At 40.5% G+C, this 26,843-nt stretch overlaps 2 protein-coding genes and 1 long non-coding RNA gene across 3 annotated transcripts; 2 read left to right on the top strand and 1 right to left on the bottom strand.

Moving 5' to 3' along the window:
- Positions 1 to 9,505: 9,505 nt before the first annotated feature.
- On the bottom strand, positions 9,506 to 18,703 carry SLC25A53 (solute carrier family 25 member 53). Its single transcript, XM_011380987.2, has 2 exons — positions 18,548 to 18,703; positions 9,506 to 11,964 (listed from the first exon to the last, which is right to left on the bottom strand). The coding sequence occupies exon 2, from the start codon at positions 11,931 to 11,933 to the stop codon at positions 11,013 to 11,015; it is 921 nt and encodes a 306-aa protein (XP_011379289.1). The 5' UTR covers positions 11,934 to 11,964; positions 18,548 to 18,703; the 3' UTR covers positions 9,506 to 11,012.
- Positions 18,704 to 18,840: 137 nt separating this feature from the next.
- Positions 18,841 to 26,727, top strand: LOC111732004. Its single transcript, XR_002777395.1, has 2 exons — positions 18,841 to 19,147; positions 25,159 to 26,727. It is a non-coding gene; the product is annotated as an uncharacterized LOC111732004 (long non-coding RNA).
- Positions 19,211 to 21,958, top strand: ZCCHC18 (zinc finger CCHC-type containing 18). The gene is given in 3 exon segments (XM_011380989.2): positions 19,211 to 20,776; positions 20,778 to 21,280; positions 21,283 to 21,958. Coding segments are annotated over 3 exon segments (1,176 nt in total). The 5' UTR covers positions 19,211 to 20,264; the 3' UTR covers positions 21,444 to 21,958.
- Positions 26,728 to 26,843: the final 116 nt, after the last annotated feature.

The following is a 26,843-nucleotide window of genomic DNA, read 5'->3' as shown; positions in this document are numbered from 1 at the left end:
TTTAATACAATGTGTCTTGGTGAAGTCCTTTTTGAGTTGAGATAATTGGGTGTTCTGTTGACTTCTTGAATTCCATGCTCCAGCTCATTCCTTAGATTCGGGAAATTCTTGTCAACTCTTTGTCTGAAAATGCTTCTAATCCCTGTTTCTTTTCCTTCCCTTCGAGAGTGTCCATTATTCTTATGTTTCCTCTCCTGATGGTATCAGCTAGTTCTTGTATTTCTCTTTCATTATTTTTCATTCTTCAGTTTCTCTCTTCTTTCTGACTTATTTCTAGATTTCTATCTTCGGTATCACTGATTCTTCCTCCATTTTGTCGACTCCATTTCCCAAGCTTGCTATTTTATTTTTCATTTTTTTCAACGTGTTCTTCATCTCCAGATATTCTATTTGGTTCTTTTTGAGAGTTTTAATCTCCTTGCTAAAAAAAACTCATTCTGCTGATCTAGTTGTTTTCTCAATTCCTGGAATTGTTGATATGAAATATTTTGGATCTCATTGAGTTTTTTCAGAAGTACCATCCTGAATTCTCTGTCATTTAAGTTGCATATTTCTATGTCTGTAAGCTTATTTTCTGGAAATCTTTCTTTCTTTCTGAGATGCCATGTCACCTTGGTTGTTCATGATGTTTAATGGACTATTTCTCTGCCTGGGTATTAATAGATGTGTATTCTGCATTCCCCCCTCCCCCTAGAAAGATTTATTATATAAAGGTCTCTCTTTAGCCTGTTACTAAGAGGTTGTTTTTCTTTTAGTTTCAGTAGGTGGCATCTAAGCCTCTTGGGTCCCTGCTTTATTTATATTCTAAATAATGCCTTTTTTTTCCTTATAGATATTCAATCACACTCTCTATCTTCAGTCTCAGTCCCTGTCAGTGTTACCAACAGTTTCAGTAGTATTTGCTCAGATTTCCCTGGGGCTCCATGGTGTTCAGTCTTAAAGGATATGGGGAGAGCTGCCCTCTGGGTTAGAGGATGGGGATTGTAGCTCAGCCTGGTGTTTTGCAGCTTTGGCTGGTAATAATTAGCTGTTGATTCTCTGCCATCCCCACTTCTCTGCCTTCTGCCCTGATCCATGGGCACTGTCACTGCATGGAGGTCACAGCTCTCTCAGGCAGGGCTGTTCAGAGACCCTGCTGCACCTTTTCCCTTCCCCCTCCTCCTGCAGCAAGCTTCAGCTGTGAGAGGAATCTTCTTTTTTTCTACTAGTCTACTGCCAGGCTCCCCCATTTCTGACCTGTGGCAGCTCTTATTCACAATCCCTTGCTCATATGTGCTTGTGTACAGGTTGGGTGTTTTTTGTTGAGTTTTAGATATTCAACTTATTGTTATTTCAAGGGGAGAAATCTGGGGACATCTTTCACTCCGCCATTCTTCTGACATCATTCTACCACATTTTAATATATGAATATCCATAATTTATTTATTCGTTCTTCTGTCGATAGACATTTATTTATTTATTTATTTATTTATCTATCTATCTATCTATCTATCTATTTATTTATTTATTTATTTTCCAGTTTGGGGCTATTGTAAATAGTGCTTTTGTGAGCATTCTTATCTATGTCTTTTTGTGAACACACATTTGCATTTTTCTTGGCCATATACCAAGAATTAGAGTTGCTCTTCATAGGTCATGCATATGTTCAGCTTTAGTAGATATAACCATCTAGTTTTCAAAAAAGCTTATACCAATTATTGCTTATCTTTTGACCTTAACTCTGCTTCTTGTGTCTTTTATTATATAATTTTCATGTACTCAAATGTATCAATATTTTCCTTCAAAACTTATATTTTGGGTTTTGTTCAGGAATTTCTCTATTCAGAGAACATTATACTTTTTGTTTATATTTGTAATTTTTAATTTTTTGATTGTGTGCTTTAGGTCATTTATACAGCTAGACTTTATTTTGCATAAGACATTGATCTTGATTTTTTCCATAAGAGAGACTGACTATCAATCATATTTATTAAATTATCAATCGTTTCTACACCCTTTGCAATGCCACATCTTTCATGTACCAGTATCCCATATATGTCTTTTCCAATTTTGTGATTAATTTGTCAAGTTCCACAAAAATCAGCCTGTTCATATTTTGATTGGAATGTTATTGGATTTATGGATTCATTAGAGAAGAATTGCTAACTTACTGACTTGAAGTCTTCCTATGCTGAAAGGAGAGACAGTCCACCATGGGCCCTGAGCATCTCTGCTTGTTCTTGCTGTTAATGCCAAAAATGCAAGTCCCTGATGATTCTTTACCTAAGCCACTTCTCAGAGTCATGTTTGCAGTAAGCAGTCCTGAAGGATGAGAAAACATCTCCCCACAGAAAAAGAGCAGGCTTGCTTCAATTTTCTATAAAAGCAGTGGAACCTCATTGTTCCTCTCCTATAATTCAATCCACTACGTGTGCAGCCATCTATCATGGGTCCTTTGCATTGCTCTTGTGGGACTCGGGGGGCTTTGGGAACAGACACAAGCCAGCATGAATCTCTCGCTGCTGCTTTTTTTTTTTTTTTCTGTGACTAATGTCTTTTGCCTCTCATCTTAGGTCTGATGCCAGAATCAATGAAACTACAGCATGTATATAGGGTAAAATCCCAGGCCCTGTGTAGTTCCTGACAAGTATATTTCTCCATTTTCAGATATTTTAAATTTTTCCTTTAGCAGAATTTTACACTTTTATTTATAATGGCTTGTTCATCTTTGTTAGCTGTCTTTCTAGCTGTGTTACAGATTTGGGGGCTACTGTGAGCGGGTTATATTTTCTATTGCAATTTCTAATTGGTTGTTGAATTCTACATCCCTTTTCCATGTTACTAGTATAGCTACTCATGTGGAATAATGTATTGTTTCCCTTAATAAACTGTTGACTTCTCTTGGGAACAGAAACCATACTGTATTCATGTCTGTATTCTTCCGATGAAACATTTAATTCTATTAACATTTATTGAACACCTCATATGTATCAGTTGCCAAATAAGGAATAAGAGGTATATATCCATAAATAAAATAGTGTGCCTGTTCTCAAGGAATTTACAAAATGTGGAGAAGACAGACATATCCACAAAATATTACCATTAAGAAAATAGTATTATGTATCACAACAGATATATAAACAAAGTACTGTGGAAGTAGGGGCAATTTATTATGACCCAAGGATTCTGTAAGTTCTCATACAATAAGTGGTGTTTGAATTGGGCTTCAAAAGGTAATTGGGATCTATACTGGTACAGATAGAAAGCGGGGGAGATGAGTTCTCATACTATATCTGGCATTCAAGGTCTTCCAATTTAGCCCCAAGCTACCTTTCCAAACCCAGCTATTAAGTCCTCCAGGAAATAAAAAATTAGCCTCTCATCCATTAATCATCTTCCAAACTTATAATGCTTGAGTTACTACTGTGTTGCTTTGTATTATAGCACAGTGATTAAAAGCAGAAAATCTAGAGTCAGACAAATTTGGATTCTGGCCCAGGCTCTGCAATTTACTGGCTATGAGATCTTGGGCAAATGAAAACTAGTTATAGTGTTTATCTCACAGGGTTGTGTGGTAAATTAGATAATTCTTGTAAAGCTTTGGTTTTGTACCTGGCACAGGACATGCATTCAATAAACCTTAACTATTACGAATGGTATCTCTACTTTATCCATCCCTCTGGCATTAATTCTCAAGTCAATTAAAACACAGTTATTGTATATCCGCTATATGTAATGATTATATTAGGCATCATGAGGAACATAAAGATGAATAAGACCTTATCTCTGCCTCCAGTGACCTATCAAGTAGAGGATGTAAGATATGTACACAAATAATCATGAGGCAAGGCAGATTATAAGACCTGGATTCTTCCTCTGGCACTCCATAGCTTGATGGAGTTGGATCACATGATCTCTCAAGACTATTTCCAAGCCTAACATGATTCTATGACTTCTATAATTGTGAGTGCTACATCAACGTTAATAAGTACCAGGGAAAAGTGGAAAAGAGGTTAAACCTAATTCTATCTAGGAGAGTCAGGGACATCTGCATAAAGGAAATGACATTTGAACTATGTCATAATAGATGGGTGTCATTTGGTGAGGGAAGAAATGGGAACAATGGAATTCCACACAGAGGGGAAAATAAAAACAAAAGAAAGTGTAGGGCACACTCTGGGAATACTCGGTAGTTTTATATGGTTAAAACATCAGGATTTACAATTGTTAAGTATGGAAAAATAGAGTGGAAACAATAAACCAGTGTCAGACCATGGAGAACCTGGAACGTCATGTTAAGCGGTTTGGATTTTATTTGGTAAACTGTTCACATTTTAAGGTGGCCAGGAGACCTGTTAAAGAGTTGTGACAGTTCAGGTATAAAATAATGAAGGGCTGAACAATGGCTGCAGATTAAATAGTAGAAAAGAAAAGACAGAAATTTTTCGACTTTTTTTCATATACTACCTTGTGTGTATTGTTAAATAATTTTTAATGTTTCTTGAGGGCAGGGATCATTCACTCATGCCACAAATATTTGTTGAGCACATACTATATACAAGACACTCTTTTAGGCACTGGAAATACAGTGGTGAATGAGAGAGTCAAAATCCTACATGTTAAGGCTCTGAAAGTATCAAAAAATGATGATAGTACTGAAAGTGGGAAGACTAGGGATAGGTTGGTAGGGGGAATGGAGAGTTCAATCTTCAACATGTTAACTTCGGAATGCCTATAAGATATCTCAGTGAAACTGTCAAGTAGGCAGTTGGGTACAGATATCTTGAGCTTTTTTGTACACAGTTCCTCTTCATTAACATAGTAATTTAAGGTATACTGTTTATTTTTTAAAAAAATTAATGAATTATTGGCATCTTTATAGATAATAGTATATTAATTAATACATAACATATTATATTGAATATGTCAATATGAAGGATCAACACATATAAGCTGATTTCTTAACACAAGATTATATTCTCAAAACAAAACGGAAACTTACTATAAGAAACTTATTATAACTCCATTTCTGAGAATATTCTTTACTGTTAGCAATTTTTTAAAAAATCTCAACAACTGATGAAAATCCAACAAAATATATTAGACACTATGAAAAATACTATGAAACTTTGAAAAACATTAAAAATTAGAATCTCAACCATTATTTTTGCTTACATTAAAACTGAACAGTTACTTTTACTGAAATTAAAATCTCAACAATAGTTTTTGTAGAAAATAAAACCTCAGCATCTATTTTTTTTAGATATTGATAAGAACATTGACACTCTTGAAGAACAGAAATAAGGTAGAAAAGACTTTTCCTATCAGATATCAAGACGTGTTACAAAGCTGCAATAATTAAGATAATGCCATTTTGGCACAAAGTTAGACAAATAGGCCAATGGAATAGAACAGAGAAGCCACAAATAATTCCAAGAACATATGAACTCTTGATATTTGACAGAGCTGGAATTGTGAATGAGTGAGGAAAGGAGAGATTTTCAACAAATGATATGGGGCATTTGGGTATTCACAAGGGAAAAAATGAAATTTGACCTCTATTCTCACACTCTACACAAAACTTAATTCTAAAAATATTAAAGACCTGAGTAAAAGGCAAAACTATATATGTTTTAAATATTAACATAGGGGAATATCTTCATGATGTTGGGGCAGGGAAGGATTTTTTTTTTGAAAAGATACAAAAAGCAATATGCATAAAGAATAAATGTTGAAAACTTTGACTATATTATAATTAAGAACTTCTGTTTATTGGAAGGAACTATCAAGAAAATGATAAAAAAATACGAGACAACGTAGGGAATGATATATGCAACACATGTAAAAATAAAGGACTATAACTAGAATATATAAATAACTCTTACAAATTAATTTGAAAAAGGCACAATTCTCAATAAGAAAAAAAATGTCAAATGTCTTGAATAAATGCTTCACAAAATAAGAAATCTTAATGTCCAATAAGCATATGAAAAGATGCTCAACATCATTAATCAGGAAAATCAAATTATGAGAGGCCATTTGACACCCACTAGATGGGCAAAAATTAAAAATCTGATAATACTGTATGTTGACCAGCAGGTGGCATAATGGAAACTGTTAAACCCTACCAGTAAGGGTGAAAATTGGTACACCATTAGGAAAAGTTAGGAATCATATAGTAATGCTGAATGTTCCCATACCCTATAAACCAGCAACTCCAGTCTTGGCTAAATATCCTAGAGATGACTGCATTTGTGTACACTACCAAGAATATTAGTGGTAGCACTGTTTTTTAACAGTCAAAAACTGGAAATAATCAGAATGCTTCTCAAAGTTATCATGGATAATGTGGTATTTAATATACTATTTATACAACGATATATACAAAAAAGTGAAATAACCAAACAACAATGAGATACCACTACATGCCTATTAGAATGGCCAAAATTTGGAACACTGACAACAGCAAATGCTGACAAAAAGTGTAGAGCAGCAGGAACTTTCATTCATTGTTGGTGGGAATGCAAAATTGTACGACCACTTTGGAAAACAGTTTGGCAAGTTCTTAAAAAACTAAACATACACTTATTATACAACCCGGCAAATTTGCTCTCTGGTATTTATCAGAGGATTTGGAAATATGTCCACACAAAAATTTGCACACAGATGTTTATAACAGCTTTATTCATAATTGTCCAAACTTGGAAGCAACCCAAATGTCCTTCATTAGATGAATGGATAAATAAGCTGTGAAACACACAATGAATTTTATTCAGTGCTTAAAAGAAATGAGCTATAAAGCCATAAAAAGACATTGAGTAAAGTTAAATGCACATTACTAACTGAAAGAAGCCAATCTCAAAAGGCTATAGACTATATGATTCCAACTATATGACATTCTATTAAGGGTTAAACTACGGAGATAGCAAAAAGATCAGTGGTTGCTAGTAGTTGGAGGGGGATGAACAGGAAGAGCACAGAGAATGCGGTGGGGCAGGCAGTGAGACTACTCTGTATGATGCTATAATGGTGGATACATGTCATTATACATTTGTCCAAACCAATAGAATGTGCAACACCAAGAGTGAATCCTAATGTAAACTATGGACTTTGAGTGATAATTATGTATCGATGTAGGCTCATCAATTGTAAATAATGTACCATTCTGGTAGGGAATGTTGATAATGGGGGAGGCTATGAATGTGTGGGGGCAAGAGTATATAGGTAATCTTTGTACCTTCCTCTCAAATTTGCTGTGAACCTAAATCTAAGAAACAAAGACTTTTTAAAAAAGTAAATTTATCACAATTTAAAAAAATGAAATAACTACAGCTACCTGCAACAACATGGATGAATCTCACAAATAACGTGAAGTGAAAGAAGATAGGCACAATTCCAAGTATATAAAGTATATAAAGCTCAACTATCTATAAAACAAAACTGTTGTTCAGGGATGCTTACTTATATGGAAGATAAACCTATAAAAAAAAGCAAAGAAGTGATATCGCAGTAGTCAGGATAGGGGTTACCTCTAGGATGGTGGATGAATGCGATCACTGGGGGTTGCGGGGGCAGGGGGAGTGAGGGAGTAGAGGTTATCAAGATATTCTATTTCTTGTCCTTGGTGGTCATTACATGGGTGATAGCTTTATAAATGTTCTTTTAACTGGCAGTTCTCTTCTGAATGCTTCTCTTTCCTTAACGAAATGTAAAGCAAGGTCACCAACTGGGATTGAGGATGGGGAGGGAGGTGTTGAAGATTTGATGAGAAGGAAGATGGTATGAAAGAAACACAGAAGTTGGAGAGTGAGTGGAACAGAGAAATATAGTATTTTTAATCTTTTCTTTTATGTAAAATTTTCATGTTTTTTTCTGATTTATTATGCTTTTTATCATATGTAACATTATTTTATTAATATTAATATATTACACTATATGCAGTTATCCCAAACATGTAAATTATACTATTTAATGTTTCAAAATAAATTTTAAAAGCAAAATTAAGTTTTAATAAACCATATAATTGTGATAATTTTTGTAATACAATATAATTTATTATTTTACCTTGTGCTTTAGAAAAGCTGATGTAGTTTATATTTAGACAAAAATACACAGGGCTTATGCAGGGATTTTTATTAGTCTTCTTTCAACTTTCTATACCAAGGAGCTTTAGTGTTAAATTCTATACTTTATAAGTTTTACACAGACATATGTATTTATTACCTCCTTATTTTATTGCTCTCTAGTCCAAAAGCTATTTTTATATGTCAGAAAATATAACATTAACAAAATAAATCTTGACATTTAAAATTACTAGAAAACTATTACACTCCTAAACTTTACTCAGAAGATTTAAATTGAAAAAGTTGATAGGTTCATATAATTTTATAATTTTGCCTAGGTTTTTGTGTGAACCAATTTATAAAAATCAATTAAATTATAATATGCTTTAGTTATAAATCCATGTTTATGTTATAATTGCATAGCTTCGGGTATTAACATACTTAATGTAAATTTAGTTTTTATAAAGGCAGATATAGTCAACTGAAACGATTACCACCAATGTGGCTTTAAAATATGCTATGTTTTTATTTTCTATGCTCTATAACTGGGCCATTGTCATAGAGATAAAAGTCTTTTTAAAAGAATTTGAATCTACAAATATTGAATCTAGAAATATAAACATTTCAACTCTTGGATAATTCAGGAAAAATATGGTTTGTGTATAAAAAATTAATTCTCAAATAATAAAGCTACCATTAATAATGTTAACAATTGGTGGATTTGGGTAAAGGGTATATGGGTGTTCTTTATATTTTTCTCATGCTGGCAACTTTACTATGTTTTAAATTATTTCTAAATAAGAAGAAAATGAAGAAAGGGACATAGACTGACATAGTGACTTAAGTGGAAATTGACAGCGTACTTGGAAATAAATACATCTCTTGGACAAAAAGGAGAGTATAGTAGTTTACTCTCTTCAGCTTAAAAACCAAAGCCATTGCTAAGTTATAAATTTGTATAAATATTTTCTTCCAAGCTAGCCTTGAACTATAACTAGCTACTGTTCTATTTTTCCTTCCCTTGTGCATACTGTATCTCCTGTCCTTGAATCCACAAGCAGAGTACTGTCCCCTCCTCCATTTAGGTCTGCATGGGATCAGACATGGGAACTCATTTACAGCTATTTGGACCAGCCATTTCCCGTTGACTTTGCTGGCAAATGCTCTTTGATCTCTTATCGCCTACAGCTGCATCTTTAATTTCTGTGATATTCAATGAGGAATTATCACTACCAGTATCTATAAGCAGGTCATTATAAATGACAAATCCAGTTCAGTAAGGAGGTGCAAATGGAGGTCATTATCACATCTATAAGGAGAAAACTGCAACATGTCATCTTGGAAATCCTCAAAATTCCAGTTGAAATGAATGGGACAGTTAAGCAATGTTTCTGTTGGTAAAATTTAAGTTCCTATAGCATTTCTAATAGCAAACAAGCCATCAATAACACACTCTTCAAATGTTCCAGTTGAAAGTCACTTTTTATTATCATTATTATCATCAGCAGTATCTTTATCATTAGCACAAAACTAATCCACTAATAAAAGGAAACAAAATCACACCCCAAAGGCGTGTGTTTTGCCATGGTTGGGATGGGTCAGTAACATTATCTTCATGTACAAGGGACAGTACCCTGAGGATAAAGACCATATCACAGCTTGATATTAAATTCAACAATTCAGCCAACATTATTGAGCACCTAGGCACAATGAGAGATCTAAAATGTGTACAAGAATCCCTGCTTTCAAGGAGTTTTACAGTCTAGTAGGAGGTATTGAAGAATACCAAGAACACAAGGCCACATGAGATCAGTGAAATAATGGAATCAGCGGCATATATGAAGTGTTATTCGAGAGGGGTATCACAAGAGACTACCATTACATTCAGTTGTGGGAAATCAGGAGAGGCTCCACAGAGAAGGTGGCATCTGAGCTGGGCTTTGAGGTTTTCGAAGGATTTTGGCAGACTGGCATGTGAAGGGCACTACAGATGGAGACTAGTGTGGGCCAAAGCACGGCTGTGGGAAAGTTTGAGGCATGTCTGGGGAGAGAACAATAGTCCAGTTTGGCTGATGTATGAAATCTATATAAGTGAGAGTGGTGTGATGAAATGCTGAAAGTTACGTTGAGGACCATATTTTGAATGGCTAAGACTTCTGATCTTTATGTCATAGTAACTATATTTATCCACAGTGATAAAATATGCAATGATTTGTGAAAAAATGTGATCACTTCACTTCTAGATTTCTTAGGGAAACTCAAGTGGTTTCTAGGCAATGTCATTCCCTTGCTATCAAAAATGTCCCAGCAGATAACCCCAAGCAATCTATAGTAATTTTTTTTCTATTTTGCATGCAACTAAATCTCTTCCTTCAAAGTGTTTTTTTCCATCCATCCAGGGACCATACCTAATTTAGGATTTCCAGCCACAACCGCCACCTTGAAGTTAGGACTCACAGTCTTGAAAAGTTAGAGTAGTGGTAGTAGGGATAGTCATGAAATGTCATGAAAACATAGCCATCTGAGAAGTTCTATGGAATCTCTATACTAAGAGTCAAGCTTAGTTCTTTGATATTGGAGTTTCTGATCTTCTACTCAGTTTGGTCCAGAGAAAAATTGGAGGGGTCCCAGAACTTATAGTACCAAATTAAAATCCTTTTAGAGTTTCCTCTATTGTCAAAGAATGTCTTAAAGGAATGACATTTCATCTAAGTTAAAAGTTATTTAAAAGTCTCCTGGGTCTAAGGCTGTTGAAGCTGTGGTTAGATAGGAGTAACTCTTTTTCTGATCAAGGAAGGCTTTGTCTGTGCCCAATAGGCTGGTAGTTGGGAACTTCTCTAGTGCACTGACAGTTCAAAGACGTTAAAGAATGATTGTATTAGGTAACCAAGCTGTAGAAGTAAGCTATTTAGACCAACCTGGGAAGGCTTAGAATAACAAAGGTGCCATGGCCACACTTCCTGCAGCTAGTCAGTCTTTCAGCTCTTTCCTGGAATGAGACCTCCTCTGCAGGAAGTCATGGATAGCAGTAGTGAGGCCCCATGTCACACTGGATCGTAGGATGACCAGGGAGCCTCCACGGTAGATCAGGAACACCTTTCGGCCCCGAGTGTCCCACACATCTTGGGCAGAGGCCCATAGGCTGGGCATGCTCTGCCAGCCAATATGGGACTGCATATTGGCAACTAGCACAATCAGAGGATAAAGAATTAGGCAGGTGATTGTTCCATTGACACTCCCAGATACCAAGGCGGGAACCCAATGGGGCAGGCCTTGCTCTGCCAAGCCATCCTGGATGGGGTCCTTGAAGGAGAAATACAGAGCACTCCCCAGGCTGTTCCTGAGAAGGACAGGCCAGAAACCACGATAATAGCCCAGTGACATCCGCCCCCAAAGCCCATAAGAGTTGAATTCCTTGAGAATGCTGAAGGTGCTAGGGAAACGAGCTTGCTTGCGACCATCCTGGAGCACATTTTGCACCCTTTCAAAGGGGCTGAGTGCCACAGCCTCCACCACACCAGACATGAGCCCTGCAGCCCAACGGTGTCCTAGGGAGTGTGGCCCATCAGGGGAGAGAGAGAAGAGCAGGCTATCATAAGTCCCAAACAGTAGAGTCCCTTGCAATGTCTTGGAGAGAAGAGGTGGGTAGATTCCCCTGTAGAAGTATTGAGGACCTTCATGCCAGAGCTGTCGCAGAGCCTCTGACACCGCCACAGCATGGATCTGTTGTCGGAACACAACCTTATAGATAGGAAAGGTGAGGAAAGTAGACATAAAATTGGAAATGGCCCCAAGGGCGTAGGCCTGAGAGTGCCAGATTTTCTTCCCAGGTGCCTCTGCTCGCATCCAGTGCTGAAGCTCCTTCCCGGGAGAGTGGTTCTGTTCCCCCATGCTGGAGACAACTGGGTGCAGGCAGAAGAAACTGGAAAGAGCAGAAAAAAGAGGTTAGACTGACCATTAAATCTGTTGGTGAGCGTTTTCACTGCTTAATTAGAAAGAGAGACCCAGGAAACTCAGGTCTAAGGATACAAGCCACTCTTTGGGCCAGTCTCTGAGAAATAAGCACACTCTTAGGAAAGAATTCATCAACCTTAAATTAAAGGCAGTTAGTTTTTCTGAACAGAGTCGCCTCTACAATGTTTTGCTAACACAGCAAATATTTTAATATTCAAGGAGGTTGAAGATTAAAGAAAATAAAATTGGGGAAGAAGGCCTACAAAACCTATTGCATTCAACTTTCACCACAATTTTGCATTTGATAAACTACTAGAATAGTAAGTTGCTATTTTCTTTCCAAAAAGTGGCACTATCTTGTAGAGGCAGAAAGGCATTCAAAAGTTGTAGTCCAGTACTTTCTCTAAAAGTTGGTAGAAACTTCGGAAGCTGGGAGTCTCCTCATCTCCCTTTCTGTAGATTCCTGCCTTTGTTGTAGCTGTTTCATGGCAACTCCCCCCACCCCAATGAGGAACAGAAATAGGAGCTGTTCCTAAAAATTCAGCATGAAAAGGCTCTATACCTGGCAGAGGCTCTATACCTGGAAATTTCCAAGCCTAACCTTGTAAACCTATAGCTATATAATAGAGCATGGGTTCTCAACCTTAACACATTTCACATCTTCGGCCAAATAATCCTTTGTTCTAGTGCCTGTCCTGTGCATCATAACATATTTAGCAGTATGCTGGCCTTCACTTGCTGAATGCCATTAGCACCAACTGAACCTACCCAGCTATGACAACCAAAAATATTTTCAGATGTTGCCATTTGTCCTGGGGGAGGGGCACAAAATCGCCCTTGGTTCAGAACCACTACACTAGAGGAAAGAGGCAGTGTAAAGACAACAAACAATTGCTCCTACCCGGTAATGGTACAGGAGCAAGTGGAGTAGTATGAGAAGTAACTGGGGACCCAGGGCATACGAAAGAAGTTTGAGATTAAGGAGAAATGAATGCTTAGTGCAGATCTGAGAAACTGAGGGTGTTTGTCGTGAAGAAAATATGGGCTCCACTGGGCTGAGAGGACAGTGTGCTGCAGTGGGAGATGGTGTGCTGAGGAGAAGAAGCATAGGTGTACGGGCAGGGGGCGGGAGGCAGGAGGCAGGAGGAGCGGGGAGAAGGCAGATGAGCTGGCTGGGTATTCACATGCAGATTAACAGGAAGCTTGGTAGGAACTGCAGACCCAGAGGTTTCACACAGAACCCCCTGGGCTGTGTGGTCTTGAGGAGAGGGAGGTGTCAGGGCTCTAATTATGCTAGCAGTTGATGGCCCCTCAATAGGGACAAAGGAGTCCCCCTGGGGAGGGGCAAGGAGAAGCCAGGCACTGCCAGAAGTCCACTGCAATTTTCCCTGGGCCACTGCACACAGAACCTGCCTTGAAGGGCTTCTCTTTCCAGAACCACCCCCATCAGCTCCCATCTGGCTTCTTGCTCCTGCTCCATCCACGACCCCACAATCTGACCCCACAACCACCCCCCACCAGCCACACCTTCTCTTGGAGGAGAGGGGTGAAGGCTCAGCCTCCCTTGCTATGCCATCACCCCTCCCCCTCCCGCCCCACATTCCATGTTTGCCTTAAGCCTCACCTCCTTAACCTCATGGCCAGAAGGAGACTAGGAGGGCCCCACTGCCCTGGACCCTTTAGCTGAGAACTGGCCAGGAGCAAAGGCTCAAGAGACCTACTCTCTGTATCCCTCTGGGGCACTTCTGGGCCTCTGGCAGCCACCTCCATCTCTTGAGAGCCAAAAGTGACCCCTCCCACTACCCCAGGAAGGAGGTAGCTCCGCTCAGGCCACTAAAGCCACAGGGGCCCCCAGCATTTCACAGCTGATCTCCCAAGGAACTTCTTCCTCAAGTTTTACCTGCATCTAAATAAGGACAGGTGGTAAGGGAAATGTCTGTCCCTTCTATTATCTCAGAGTGCAATAATGTTCCACTTCCTCCCCATGTTTTCCTGAGTAACCTACAACTATTGACTACTGCATAAGGTAAGGTGACTTAGCAGAAAGAAACCAGGCTAGAATTTGGCGGACCAGCATTCTAAGTGCCAATTCTGTTATTGACCATCTGTATGAGCTTTAGAAATTCATTGACATCTTGGAGCCTTCCCCATCTCAGTTATAAACTGAGCAGACAGAGTGAAATGCTCTCTACACATTTTCATACTGTGCATGTCACAAGGGTTTGACATGAGGGAATTCAGGCAAATATTTGACAGAGAAGTTAATTGTGCTTTTTCATCCCCAATTCTTTCTGCCATTTTTGCCAATCATTTTCAAGGATTACATGTAATTTAGCAATACCTTACCTTAAATATCTAATTCGCCATTTTATAAATCTAATTCTTCCTGTTTTATGGGAGAGCATTAGTACACTTTTCTCCCATGTATTTTTTTGGTTGAGATATTAGGCTTTGGGAGGCAGACAGATCTGAGACTGAATTTTGCTTCCCCTACTTATTTAGTTGTGTTACCTTATGCAAGATACTTCACTCAGTCTCGGTTTCTTCAGCTACCCAAAAGAGACAATAGGTCTCCTTCAAAAGGTTGTTGCGAAGATTAATAAAATCAAATGAGATAAAATGGTTGAGCATCCATGGCATGGCGGCCTCGATAAAAAGTATTAAAAAAAGATGCTTCCCGGCCTCACCATCTGTCTCAATAGAACACATGTTCCTATAGGACACTTTCGGGCCAGCCAGAATAAGATGATGTGGTATGGTGGACCAAATCCCATGTTTACTGAGAGGCAGAGAAGACCTTTCTTCTGTAAATGCTAAGGTTTTATTAAACAGTCATGGACAGCCTGGCCCCTTAACATGAGTTCCAGAGTCGAGATCACAGGATGGACCTGGATTCGTCCTTGAGCTGTTATCCCCTGTACCCTATGATGTACTTCCTACATTTACAACCTAGTAAAGTGAGCCCAGGGGATTCCAGATTCCCCTAGTAAGTCTAGTCCAGATGGATAGCTTGTATGACCACCCCAGGATCTAGCCCCACATTTGTTTGTTCATCCAGGGAGTCACTAAGCCAGTCCTTTGGTTAGCTCACAAACACATGTTGATCACTGTGGATAAATCACCATGGAGCTGGAGGTGAATGGTAATTGGTGCCTGCCTTCAAGGGCTTGAGAATCTAGTGGGGGAGTCAGGTCGACAATAAGCTAAACTATACTGGAAGGCAAAAAAATTTACAAAAAGTTGTACTAATCACGGTCAGAGCAGAAAGACAAGAACAATGTATTCTACCTGAGACAGGGAGCAGCCAAAAAAATTCTCCAAGGAGGGGCATCTGACTTGATCCTTAACCAACAAGCAGGCTCTTGTTAGGTGGAGGAGTGAGGGCAGGCTTTCTAGGCTGAGGAAGAAGACTAAGGCACAGTGGCCTAAAAACATGAGTGGTCCATGGTGCTGGATGCAGGCCGTGGGAAGAAGATGGAGCTGTGGCCCACAGAGAGGAGCTGATTTAGAACAAGGGCCATATTTGTTTTCCCCACTGCAATGCATTATGGCATACAGACGTGGGCTCTGGAGTCAGACAGCCCTGGGTTTGAATTTTGCAGTGCCATTTCCTAGCTTTATGACCTTGGCCAAGTCTCTTCATCTCTCTGAGCCTCATTATCCTCAACTATAAAACAACTGTCATGAAGGTTTATGAGGTGAAGTATATAAAACGCTCAGCACAGTACCTGCTATTTAAGTTGCTCCATAACTTATATCAGTAGTTTCATTTTTTTTTTTAAATATATGATCCCAGGAATCAATGTAAGATTATAACTACATTGATCGAAAGGCTGAAATCGGTCTAATGCACTAGGTCATCCGCAGAGTGCGTTTTCAATTGTTTGTTTGGAAGACAGCAGAGAAGAATTGTTTGTGGCCTTTGGAGTTTGACAGCCTTGGGCTGGAGTCTCAGTGCCTCTATTTATCAGTCCTGTAGCCTTATACAGGTTACCTAGCCTCCCCTAAACAAAGTTTCCTTATCTGTAAAATAAGATAACAATGCATGTCTCCACAGGATTGCTGAGAAACTTAAATAACAGAGGGAAAGTTCCTGGCACAGAGGAGGTGAGGTAGGCAGCCAAGGGCAATTGTTACTGTTTCAACTGAAAGCTTTATCCCCCTAACCTTCAGGCTTTTAAGGTTTCTTTGTGGGAATTGGAAAATGTGGTCTCCTTAGAGCTGTGAATTGGAACACACTCCCACATGAGGCCAGAGATAAAGGATGCTCTGTACCCAACTAGACCCAGATTAGCAAATCATCTTCCCAGCCTTGCAAGAAGAGACCCTCACTTTGTTCTAATGGCCCAATTCAGGCATCTTTATACAATCTATTTCCTTTCACTATTTTTTGTCAGAGCTCTAAGATGTATTCTTTTTCCTGTTTGATCCCACCCCTATCAGGTCCAACTTCAGATCACTGAATTTGGTGACAAAGCCAATTTAAAAACAGAAGAAGAGTCTGCTGAGATGCAGAATCAGATGTCATGGCATTGGGGAGCAGAAGCAAGAGTCTAAAGAAAACCCAAGAGCTACTGCCAGCATCACCTGACTGTGAGGTGAGGCTTCTACACCCCACAACCTCTATGCTCCTCCATTGTTCCACAAGAGAAAGTCTACGGTCCTCAGATGGAAAGGGCTTCATCTCCAAATTTGAATTGTTTATTCTAAGGAATTCTAGATATTGGGGTTGTAAATAAGAAGGCAGAAAGGAGCAGGTGAAGTACCTTGGCAGGCTGAAGATGAACCCAGCCATCAAAGGGCATCAGATTGTTAATTTACTTTCAAGCATCAGGAATCAAGAACAAGCTCCCACAGGGGGCCTCCTAGCCACAACTGACATAAGGGAAGCAAAGACTTGCTCTTCAAGAACCAGAAGTCGTGGAAAATGAAGCAGGTTTCGCAGCCCGTGGCTTCACGGCCCATTCACTTCCAGACAGCCCTGCATGCTGTTTCCATGGAGTTGCTCCTTCTCTTGGGCCAGTGATGGCAAATCCAGTAAAGGAGAGGTCCTCTCAAGAGCTCACAGAAGGGCAACCTAGCAACCTGTCCTGAAGCCAGGAAATGAAAGCTCTATCAGTGGCAGAAAGCTGTGGTTGGGGGTTAGGTCAAATTGTATTTCATTTCTCACACTTTTTTCTCAAGTTAAAGTTGAAAGAGGAAGATGTTACAAAGAATGATTGTAGGGGAGTGGTTCTTAACCATTTCTAGGCCACCAACTCATTTGAAAATCTACCAAGCTGTGGACTCTTGGCCAACAATTTCAGGAAGGACTCTGCTCAGAAGTTACATCTCGTGATAGATATGCTTTGGAAAGGTAAGGTACATTGGCAGCAGACCTATTTAATTATTACCCTCAGCATAATGTGGTGTTTTAGGCAAGGGTTCACAAACATCTCTACACCTCTGAATTAAGACAAAACTGTTTAAAAATGTAAATCATACTCCCCACCCCTGGTCCGACTAAATCCGAACCCCCAAAGAGGTTGGGCTCAGGAATCTGCATTTCTCACAAACTCTCCAAAATGCTTCTGAGGCAGCCAGCCTTGTACCCATACTTTGGTTAACTGCATGGGTTCTGGCATCAGACAGACTTGGTCCAAATTTTGGCTTCGCCTTGTAATTTCAGAGAAGTCATTTCACTTCTCTGAGCCTTATCTCCTTTGGGGTCATATGCTGTAGAAATAATGTTTTACATCTTTAATAAACTGGCCATTTGTTACAGTGGAAAACAAGACAAAGAAAATGCGTGTTTTCTGTACAATGTGTATCGTAAAAGTTGCCTACCTCTTCTCCCAGCCCTCTACCCGCTGCCTCCTCATCCCCTCCCTCAGAACTACGAGCACACCAAGACTTCTGTTTATATGGTTTGAGACCACCTAAGTAAAGACTCTCTAGGCAGCTCAGCCAGACAAATAGTTGGCATTTGGAGAACAACAGACTTGGGTGCAAAATTGGATGCTGATACTTATTTGTTGTGTGAGGCATGCAAGACGCCTAACCTCTCTGTGTCTGTTTCCCCATCTGTGAGATGGAGATAATAGTCCTTGCTCACTAACTCTATATTGTTCCAAATGGACTCTCCCATCTCCACTTCGGCTCTTCTCCACTAACCTTCAATCTGAGAGAAGAGAGGAGTGTTTACAAGAGGCAGTCTTTGAAATCAGACATGTCGATTTGGGCGTGAGCTCTTAGCTCTGCACTCCCTAATCATAGTGCCTGGGCACTTAAATCCCCACCCCCCCCACCCCATTCTGTTAAATGAGCACGCCGCTACCTCCTTCCTAAGGCTACTAAGAAGAATCAATGAGATGTCCGTGCAAGCACATTTGCACGCAGAAAGCTCTCAGTAAATGCTCCCTACCCCCACCCTTCTCCCTAGACAAAGGTGAGCAACTCTTAACTGAGGTCTGTCCCACCTCGTGTTTAAGGCATCGGGTCTCAAAGCGCAGAGGAGAATGAGGTGGAAGGGGAAAGAGAGAAAGGAAGCGAGGGAAAAGCAGGAAACTCACGGGTGAAATGCAAATCGGCCCGGTCGGTGCGTCCAAGCTGCACTTGACACCGCGCTGGCTCCCACGCCTGTGAGCCGCAGCCCTGGTCGGCAGGATACCCCTTTTGCTAGCAATGGCCTCGCGGCCCGAGGCTGCGCAGGGAGGCCGCCCCTGCGATACACTGATTGGCTGCGCTGCCCCGCTTATCACGCTCTTTGTCTCAATGGGCGCAGGCTGAAAGAAGCGGCGGCTGATGGGAGGGCCCAGCAGGTGGGGGTGGGGGGACGACCGCAGCTGTCGTGGGAACCATGTAGCCTCCACTCAGTTCCTTGGTGTGAAACAGCTCAGTGGGGCAGCGCTGGGTCGCTAGGGGCCGAGGAGGTGTCATCCTTTTCCCCCACGAAGGGACACGGAGACCGGAAGGCGGCATCCATCATTATCCACGCAGGACCATCCGGGGCCCACTGGCCGAGTACAGGTAGAGAAAGAGTGTGAGACTACCTAGGGCGGAGTGAGGAGCAGGAAGTGCCACCAGGACAGGGCTGCTCGCCGCTTGGGGAATGGAGAACTGTGGAGCAGGGGAAGGAGCACTCCCGTAGCCTGGCTGCGCAGAGGGAGGAGGTAGGGTGTCATTGGATGCTACCCTGTGGATAGGATTTGCCTGGGTTGAGAAGGGGTGTTTTCGTGTGTGTGTGTGTGGGGGGGGGGTGTTGTGAGGCGCAGGGTGGGGAGAATCTCAAGCTGTCTGCCTCGAACCCCCTTTGCATCTCCGCACCTCCTCCTGGGGAGGAATATGTGGGTGTGCGTGGCCTGTCCAACTCCTATTCCCTTTCTCCAAGCAAGGCCATCAAAGCCGAATCTGAACTTGAATTCTGTGCGGCTGATTGCAGAGCTGGTAGGCCAACGATTTCCTTGGAAAAATGTAATGGAAGAGTCACTTTGACTTGTTTTCAGAAGATGGGAGAGGGAATTTTCCGTCCGGCTACAGCGGAGGCTGGGGGTGGGGAGAGAGGGAGAGGGATGAGGAAATGAGACTGCTTCTGACCCTTCTCTTCCCTGCCTTGTCCTCCGTGATGGCATAGGCTTGATGCCCTGAGGACTGGGATATTCAGTTCCTGGTGGATGAGGGTCGACCTACCCCGGAAGCAAACTTTCTTAGGAAGGGCACCTGTTGCAGAGGCTGAAAGTGAAATAAAGGCGCACACTTGTTTTTGAGCTCATGTAAGAATCTGAGAAATAACAGGGCAAACTTTGAAAAGGGGATGTGGTTAAAAAACCTGAGACCATGAGTTTAATGAAGATCTTATTTATTACCACAAAGCCGTGAGACTCAGACTATTGCATACTATTTTGAGAGCCCAATTCAGCTCCACACACTTTTTACCTAGAATTCAAAGCAACAGTTGCCTTTCCTCCTCCCTCTTGGAGAACTGATGGGAGGGGAAGAATGTGGCTCAGAAGGTTGTAATTGACAGTCTCCTCCAGGGTATTTTTAGGGCAGTGGGCAAATATAAAATGTGCTGCAGGACATTAAGGAAGGTAGAGAAAGCAACTGCAGACTGCTTCCCTGCACTCTGCTACCTTATTGACCTATCTCCCCCCGCCCCTTTTCTTTACAGTTCCTATTGAGATACAAGGGAAGCAGAGCCCGGGAACTGTTGTTCTGGGTATTCCTCCTGCAGACTAGGCTTTTCTAAAAAGCCTGAGCATCTTGTTATATATAGATGATCATTCTGTCATGGCTAGCATCATTGCACGTGTGGGTAATAGCCAGTGGCAGAACGCACCCTTGCGACCTTGAGCCCATTCCATGTTGAGGTCCCAGGAGAAGAGTCTTGGGCCTTTAAGGGTCAACATGGCAGAAAGAAACTTTAAGTTGTTTTCAGGGAGGATGATGCCAGCCCAAGAGGAAGAAACCTTTGAAAACTGGTTGATCCAAGTCGATGGGGTCCTGCCAGATTGGAGTACTCAGGAAGAAGAAAAGCTCAAGCACCTGATGAAAACCATTAGGAGCCCAGTCCAGAAGGTTTGCTCTAGGCAGCCAACCCCAGCCGTAAGTGTGGCAGATTTCTTGTACACAATAAAATTGGTGTTTGGGGAGTCTGAAGGCAGTGTCACTACCCATGGCGAATTTTTCAGTACTTTGCAGGCTCAAGGGGAGAAAGCCTCCCTTTATGTGATCCGTTTAGAGGTGCAGCTCCAGAACGCTATTCAGTCAAGGATCATAACTGAGAAAAGTGCGAACCAGACCCCTGCACCAGCTCCTTTTATGGGCTGAGCTGAATAGGGACATGCACTTCAGGCTGAAGCATCTTCTCAAGATGTATGCAAATGAACAGGGCTGTCTTCCCAATTTCCTGGAGTTAATCAAGATGATAAAGGAGGAAGAGGATTGGGATGACAGTTTTATGAAATGGAAGCAGGCCAAGAGATCTGAGCTAATCATGGAGAGGACAGCCAGTCCTGTGGCATTTCAGGGCCCACGGCCTACAGTGATCAGCAGTGCTGACTGCAATGTGATCGAGCTAGATGATATCCTCAGTGACTCAGATGAGGATGTGATCCTGGTGGAGTCTCAGGACCCTCCATTTCCATCCATGGGTGCCCCTCCCCTCAGAGGCAGGGTTAGACCTCAGGATCAAACGCTGGTCATTGATTCCCCCAACAACTCCTAGGCTCAGTCTCCTTCCACCAGTGGGGGCTCTGGGGATATGCGTAGATCCAGGAAGTGAAAATACACAATCCAATGTTCATATTTGGTGAGAAGGGCCACTCAAAGGAAACCTGTGACAATGAGAGTAACATGGCCCAAGTATTTGAGAATCTGATCATCACCCTGCAGGAGCTAACACATACAGAGGAGAAGAGGTCAAAAGAGGTCCCTGGCAAACACAATGACCCCTCTGAGCCACAGTAAGGAGTTACATCCAGCCCTAAGTGAACCCTTAACTATATTCAAAGACTGGTGATGAGAAAAACAGGCATGGAAGTTTGCATAGGCTTCTATCTGCATAAATTAATTCACAAAATAGTTTTCTTTGGGAAAGAAGAGGTCTTAGACACCAGCAAAGTAGAGGGAGTGGCCTGACCTCTGTCCCTGCTCTCTCTGTTTGCCTAAGGGTCTATTCCCTATGTGTCTATTTCCTTGATGACTTTAGTCCTTTTATGAAAAAAGTATAGTTACTTTTTAAACCGTCAAAAATGGAGGAAAATACAAAACTGTTAAACCATCAAAAATGGAGGAAAATACAAAAACTAAACTACAAATTACTTATATAAACATTGTCAGCCCTTTGATGAATGTCCTAGATATTTCCCTATACCTGTGTACCCAGATAGATATATGTATAGGTAAAAGTGATCAAATATAAGTGCTATTCGATACTGTGTATTTTTTTTCACCAAACAAAATATGTTGTGGATGTCTATATTAATGAATTTGAATTTGAATATTTATATAAATATTGTGGAATATTACAATATTTATATAAATATTCAAATGATATTTATATAAATATCAAGATTAATATCTCTGTATATGATGTTACTTTTAGAAATATAGAGGAAAAATAAAACTAAATATAGAAGCTACATTGTGGACGGTCATACTGTGAAGTGGAGTTTTTTTCAACCTCATTTACAGATGAGGAAAAAGGAAGCAAAATGAGCTGAATATTTCTCAAAGAGCCCTTATTACAGCTGACCTGTTTCCTAACCTAATCAAATCTGCACCCACTAGTTAATAATGTCCCAGAAGTTTCACACAGAACCATGGGCTGTGTGGTCCTGAGGAGAGGGAGGTGTTAGGGCTCTAATTAAGCTAGCAGTTGATGGCCGCTCAATAGGGACAAAGGAGTCCCCCTGGGGAGGGGCAAGGAGAAGCCAGGCACTGCCAGAAGCCCACTGCAACTTTCCCTGGGCCACTGCACACAGAACCTGCCTTGAAGGGCTTCTCTTTCCAGAACCACCCCCCATCAGCTCCCATCTGGCTTCTTGCTCCTGCTCCATCCACGACCCCACAATTTGACCTCACAACCACCCCCCACTCACCAGCCACACTCTCTCTTGGAGGAGAGGGGTGAAGGCTCAGCCTCCCTTGCTATGCCATCACCCCTCCCCCTCCCGTCCCACATTCCATGTTTGCCTTAAGCCTCACCTCCTTAACCTCATGGCCAGAAGGAGACTAGGAGGGCCCCACTGCCCTGGACCCTTTAGCTGAGAACTGGCCAGGAGCAAAGGCTCAAGAGACCTACTCTCTGTATCCCTCTGGGGCACCTCTGGGCCTCTGGCAGCCACCTCCATCTCTTGAGAGCCAAAAGTGACCCCTCCCACTACCCCAGGAAGGAGGTAGCTCCGCTCAGGCCACTGGGGCCCCCAGCATTTCACAGCTGATCTCCCAAGGAACTTCTTCCTCAAGTTTTACCTGCATCTAAATAAGGACAGGTGGTAAGGGAAATGTCTGTCCCTTCTATTATCTCAGAGTGCAATAATGTTCCACTTCCTCCCCACTCAGATAAACAGTCTATGCTGTGATAATTACTTTCTGAGCCCAGATAGAGTAAAAAGAATAATAAACAATGCTACACCTTTCCCTGCCCTCCTTTTCATTTGAGTTAGCTTGGGGATCAGTATAGACCACTGCTTTGAAAATCGTTCTGTAATTCATCCCCTTTCGGCCCTCCCCCATCCTCTTCTCTGTTGTGTAAATTTGAAATAAAATTGTCTAAATGTTTATTTTACCAGAATGATGCAAACCTAATACTTTATTTCACTTCGTGTGATACTGGCTTTTCCTTTATTCAGGAAATGGGTATTTTCTCTATTTGGAAGACATGGGACACCTGGGCATTCAGGTCAGATTAAGGGAATCAGCCTAAGGAAGGCTTTTTGAGACTTTTGTGTCTGATAGCCTTCATTTATGATTATATGTTGTTTTTTTCCTTCCTTTCTCCCCTTATTCTCATTAGTTACTCAGAGATTAAATGAGTCTTTTGTTAGGAGAAACTAGCCTTTGAATGACCTTTGCATTATTTTCCTCCTTCTAGATACATTTTCCCCTTGGTTTCCAGGATACCCCTGTCTCATAGTTTCCCCCTCCTAGATCTTTTTGGTGACTTCTCAGTAACCTTTGCTGAATCTTCTTTCTCTTCCTGACCCTTGCATAGTAGGGATAAGAATTTTAATCCCTATAACTGTGATTTATTGAGAGCTTATTTATGTGCCAGGCACACTTACAATGTAGTCAGTAGCTCTTTAATCCTCCTAGCAATCACATAAGATAGCTTTTTCTTCTACTTTGTAATTTACTATTAATATTAATTAATATTAGTTGCCATATACTTCAGATGAGAAAACAGACTGGAAAATTAGGAGACTACCTAGGGCCAGGCAGCTAATTGGTGGTGGAGCCAGGGATGAGACGCCTAGCTGAACAACTCCAAAGCCTATGCTCCTCCTTCTCGGGTTAGCTCTCACATACACAGGACCCTATGATGTAGGTACTATTACTATCTGCACATGATGCATGAGGAGACTGAGGTCTATGCACATGAAGTGATTAGCCAAACGTCAGAAGAGCAAGTGGCCTGCATGTCACATACAAAGGATGGAATCTTTAATGAACACTTGTTTGACAGAAAAGAGGCTTTTACTAGGCTTTTACTACTTTTCTTTTCCTTGCCCCCTGGGTTGCAGCTAGCCCACCTGCTGCCTGGCAACCACCCCCTCCCTGCCTTCAGTTACATTATCACATTCCATTCAAGCACTATGTTGTTTCCTGTCTTGGCTTTATAAATTTAACAAATGCAAGAGAGACAGCAGCCAAAGTCAGTGGAGAAGAGATGAATTGTTCAATTAGTAGTGCTTGGGGGACTTCAGTATCTGATTGGAAAAAAGATGTTTACTTCCTTCCATCACACTAGATGTGAATTCCAGATCAATTTGGAAATAAATGTAGATTTATGTGTATACTAATTCTTTAAGAATATATTTATTGTTATGAAAGGAATAAAAAGAATCAAATGCTCAAAAGCAACCCCTTTTAAAATTGCAAAAAACCCAAATATTTATTAAATCTCTGGATTGGAGAAGGCTATCTATGGTTAAGAGTGATGAAAGAAATTACAAAGGAAAGACCAATGTAAATACAAATTAATTTTAGACTCTAATAAAGAATAAAAAGCATTTATTTGAGTAAAAGGAACTGAAGCCTGGGAGATAGATCTGCACTGAGGTAGCAACCTAAATTGTGTTCCACTGAGACGGAGAAACTGTCATTTATAACAAAAGTTCCCATCCAGGTTCTTAATTAAGTCCATTTTATGTAAATGAGGTATCCAAATTGTGCAGTTCCGATTGGACAGGGCAGGTCTCAGTCCGTAGGTAAAAAGAAGAAACCAGGGTTTCCCTACAGTTGTTGACTCAGACAGTGTAAACAAGTAGGGTAGAGTGTATGGAAGCTGAGAGTTCAGTCTGAGGTTCTTCCCTGTATACAGAGTACTTGAGGAACCCTTGTCAGCAAATGGCCATAAGACTCCTATTTATAAAATTTGGGCCCTCGGTTGACCATGGGGAATCCATCTCAGCAGAAAATTTCTTCTCAGTGCTCACATCAAATTAATCTTTCTTCTCAGGTTCCACACCAATAACCCAGAAGACAGCATTAACAGAAATAAAAGACAAACAGCACTCCTCTGCTGCTGCCATGGTGCCTGTGAAAAGATTGTGGCAAAGCGGGGCCAAAAAAAAAGAAGCAGTTTCTGAAGTTTATCCTTGACTGCACTCATCCTGTAGAAGATGGAATCATGGATGCTACCAGGGTATAAGGATGGAGCAGGAAGGTGCAAATATAAAGGGGTAGCACAAGGGAACACTTTTGAGATAATTGAACGGTCTTGTATCTTGACTGTGGTGGTGGTTACACAAATTTATACATGGGATAAAACTATACAGAACTGTAAACACAGTCACACACACAAATAAATGCACATAAAAATGATAAAAACTTAATAAGATCTGTAGTCCAGTTAACAATATTGTACCAATTTCAATTTCCTGGATTTGATATTGTCCTATAATTACATAAGATACCACCATTGGGGGAAGCTTGGTGATAGGTACATGAGCCTCTATGTATTGCTTTTGCAACTTCCTGTGAGTCTATCATTATTTAAAAGCAAAAAGATTTTTTTAAGCTTCTGTGGGGTTCCAGAGATTCAAAAAAATAGTCTTGGTGAATTTAATTACTAGAATTGTTCTGTGTTAGTTGCTTTCCATGTATAGCTGGAGTAGTTTAAACATTCTTCCTCTTTTGGAAAATATTGCAGACATGTGCTCAAAGGAAGTATACTAATGTGTCTTTTAAAAACTCTGCCAGTTATTTTTATGATATATTTTAAAATAAAATTACATGCACATGGAAAAATATTATTAATATTTTAGACCCTAAAGAGCTTTTGCTTGCGTAGGTTATAGATCTACCAATATTTACCATGTTGTAATCAAAGCTGAAAAGATCTCAAAATATTTAATTCATTAAAAATAATAAGCCTCTCACCTATTAACATAAATGACATATTTTGTTAAAATAACTACTTTCCAAAACAAAAACTAATTTAGAAATGTTTTATATTTTGAAAATCTCTTTATTGTCTTCCTTAATACAAGAGAGATAGATTCTCATATTTGCTTCTGCATTATGACATGCTTGTGGTAGTTTTGGTTGAAGTATATGAGGAAAATCCAACCTTATGGAGCTTTGTAGTTGGAAAAAGGAGGATTTCCCAGATAGTTTGAAAGGTGTCGGGTGTCTGCAGGTTCCTCAGACCATACTTGAAGAAATGCTATGCTAAAGATACATACCGAAGTATTTATAAAGGAAATATTAGGATGTTAGCAATTTGCATGTAAATTATCAAACACACACACACACACACACACACACACACACATCAGTTCTCATTATATGTGGTAGTTATGTTCAATAAAGTCACCACGAGCAGTGAATTAGCAAATACTGAGTCATTGCTCCTAGTGGAAATACGGGGTAAGGTTCCTATAAGCCCCTGGTCACATTCTCGTCAACCAATCAATATATAACCTTGTTTCACTTGTGTTTCTGTTTAAAGACACCTTATTTTATATTTCTTAAAATAATGAATTGTATACAGTATTTCTTTACAATAAAACACCAACCAAAAATAGTTTAACATTTCCCTGACCCTGGGTAACATAACCTTAAATTTTTTTGGCTCTCAGCCTTAAAACAATGTTGTGTACTACACTTTAAAAAATTCAGTTGTCATCTCATGAATCCACA

The sequence above is a fragment of the Pteropus vampyrus genome, unplaced genomic scaffold (genome assembly GCF_000151845.1).
Source record: "Pteropus vampyrus isolate Shadow unplaced genomic scaffold, Pvam_2.0 Scaffold419, whole genome shotgun sequence".
Taxonomy (NCBI): Eukaryota; Metazoa; Chordata; class Mammalia; order Chiroptera; family Pteropodidae; genus Pteropus; species Pteropus vampyrus.
This window is presented reverse-complemented; position numbering and strand designations above follow the sequence as displayed.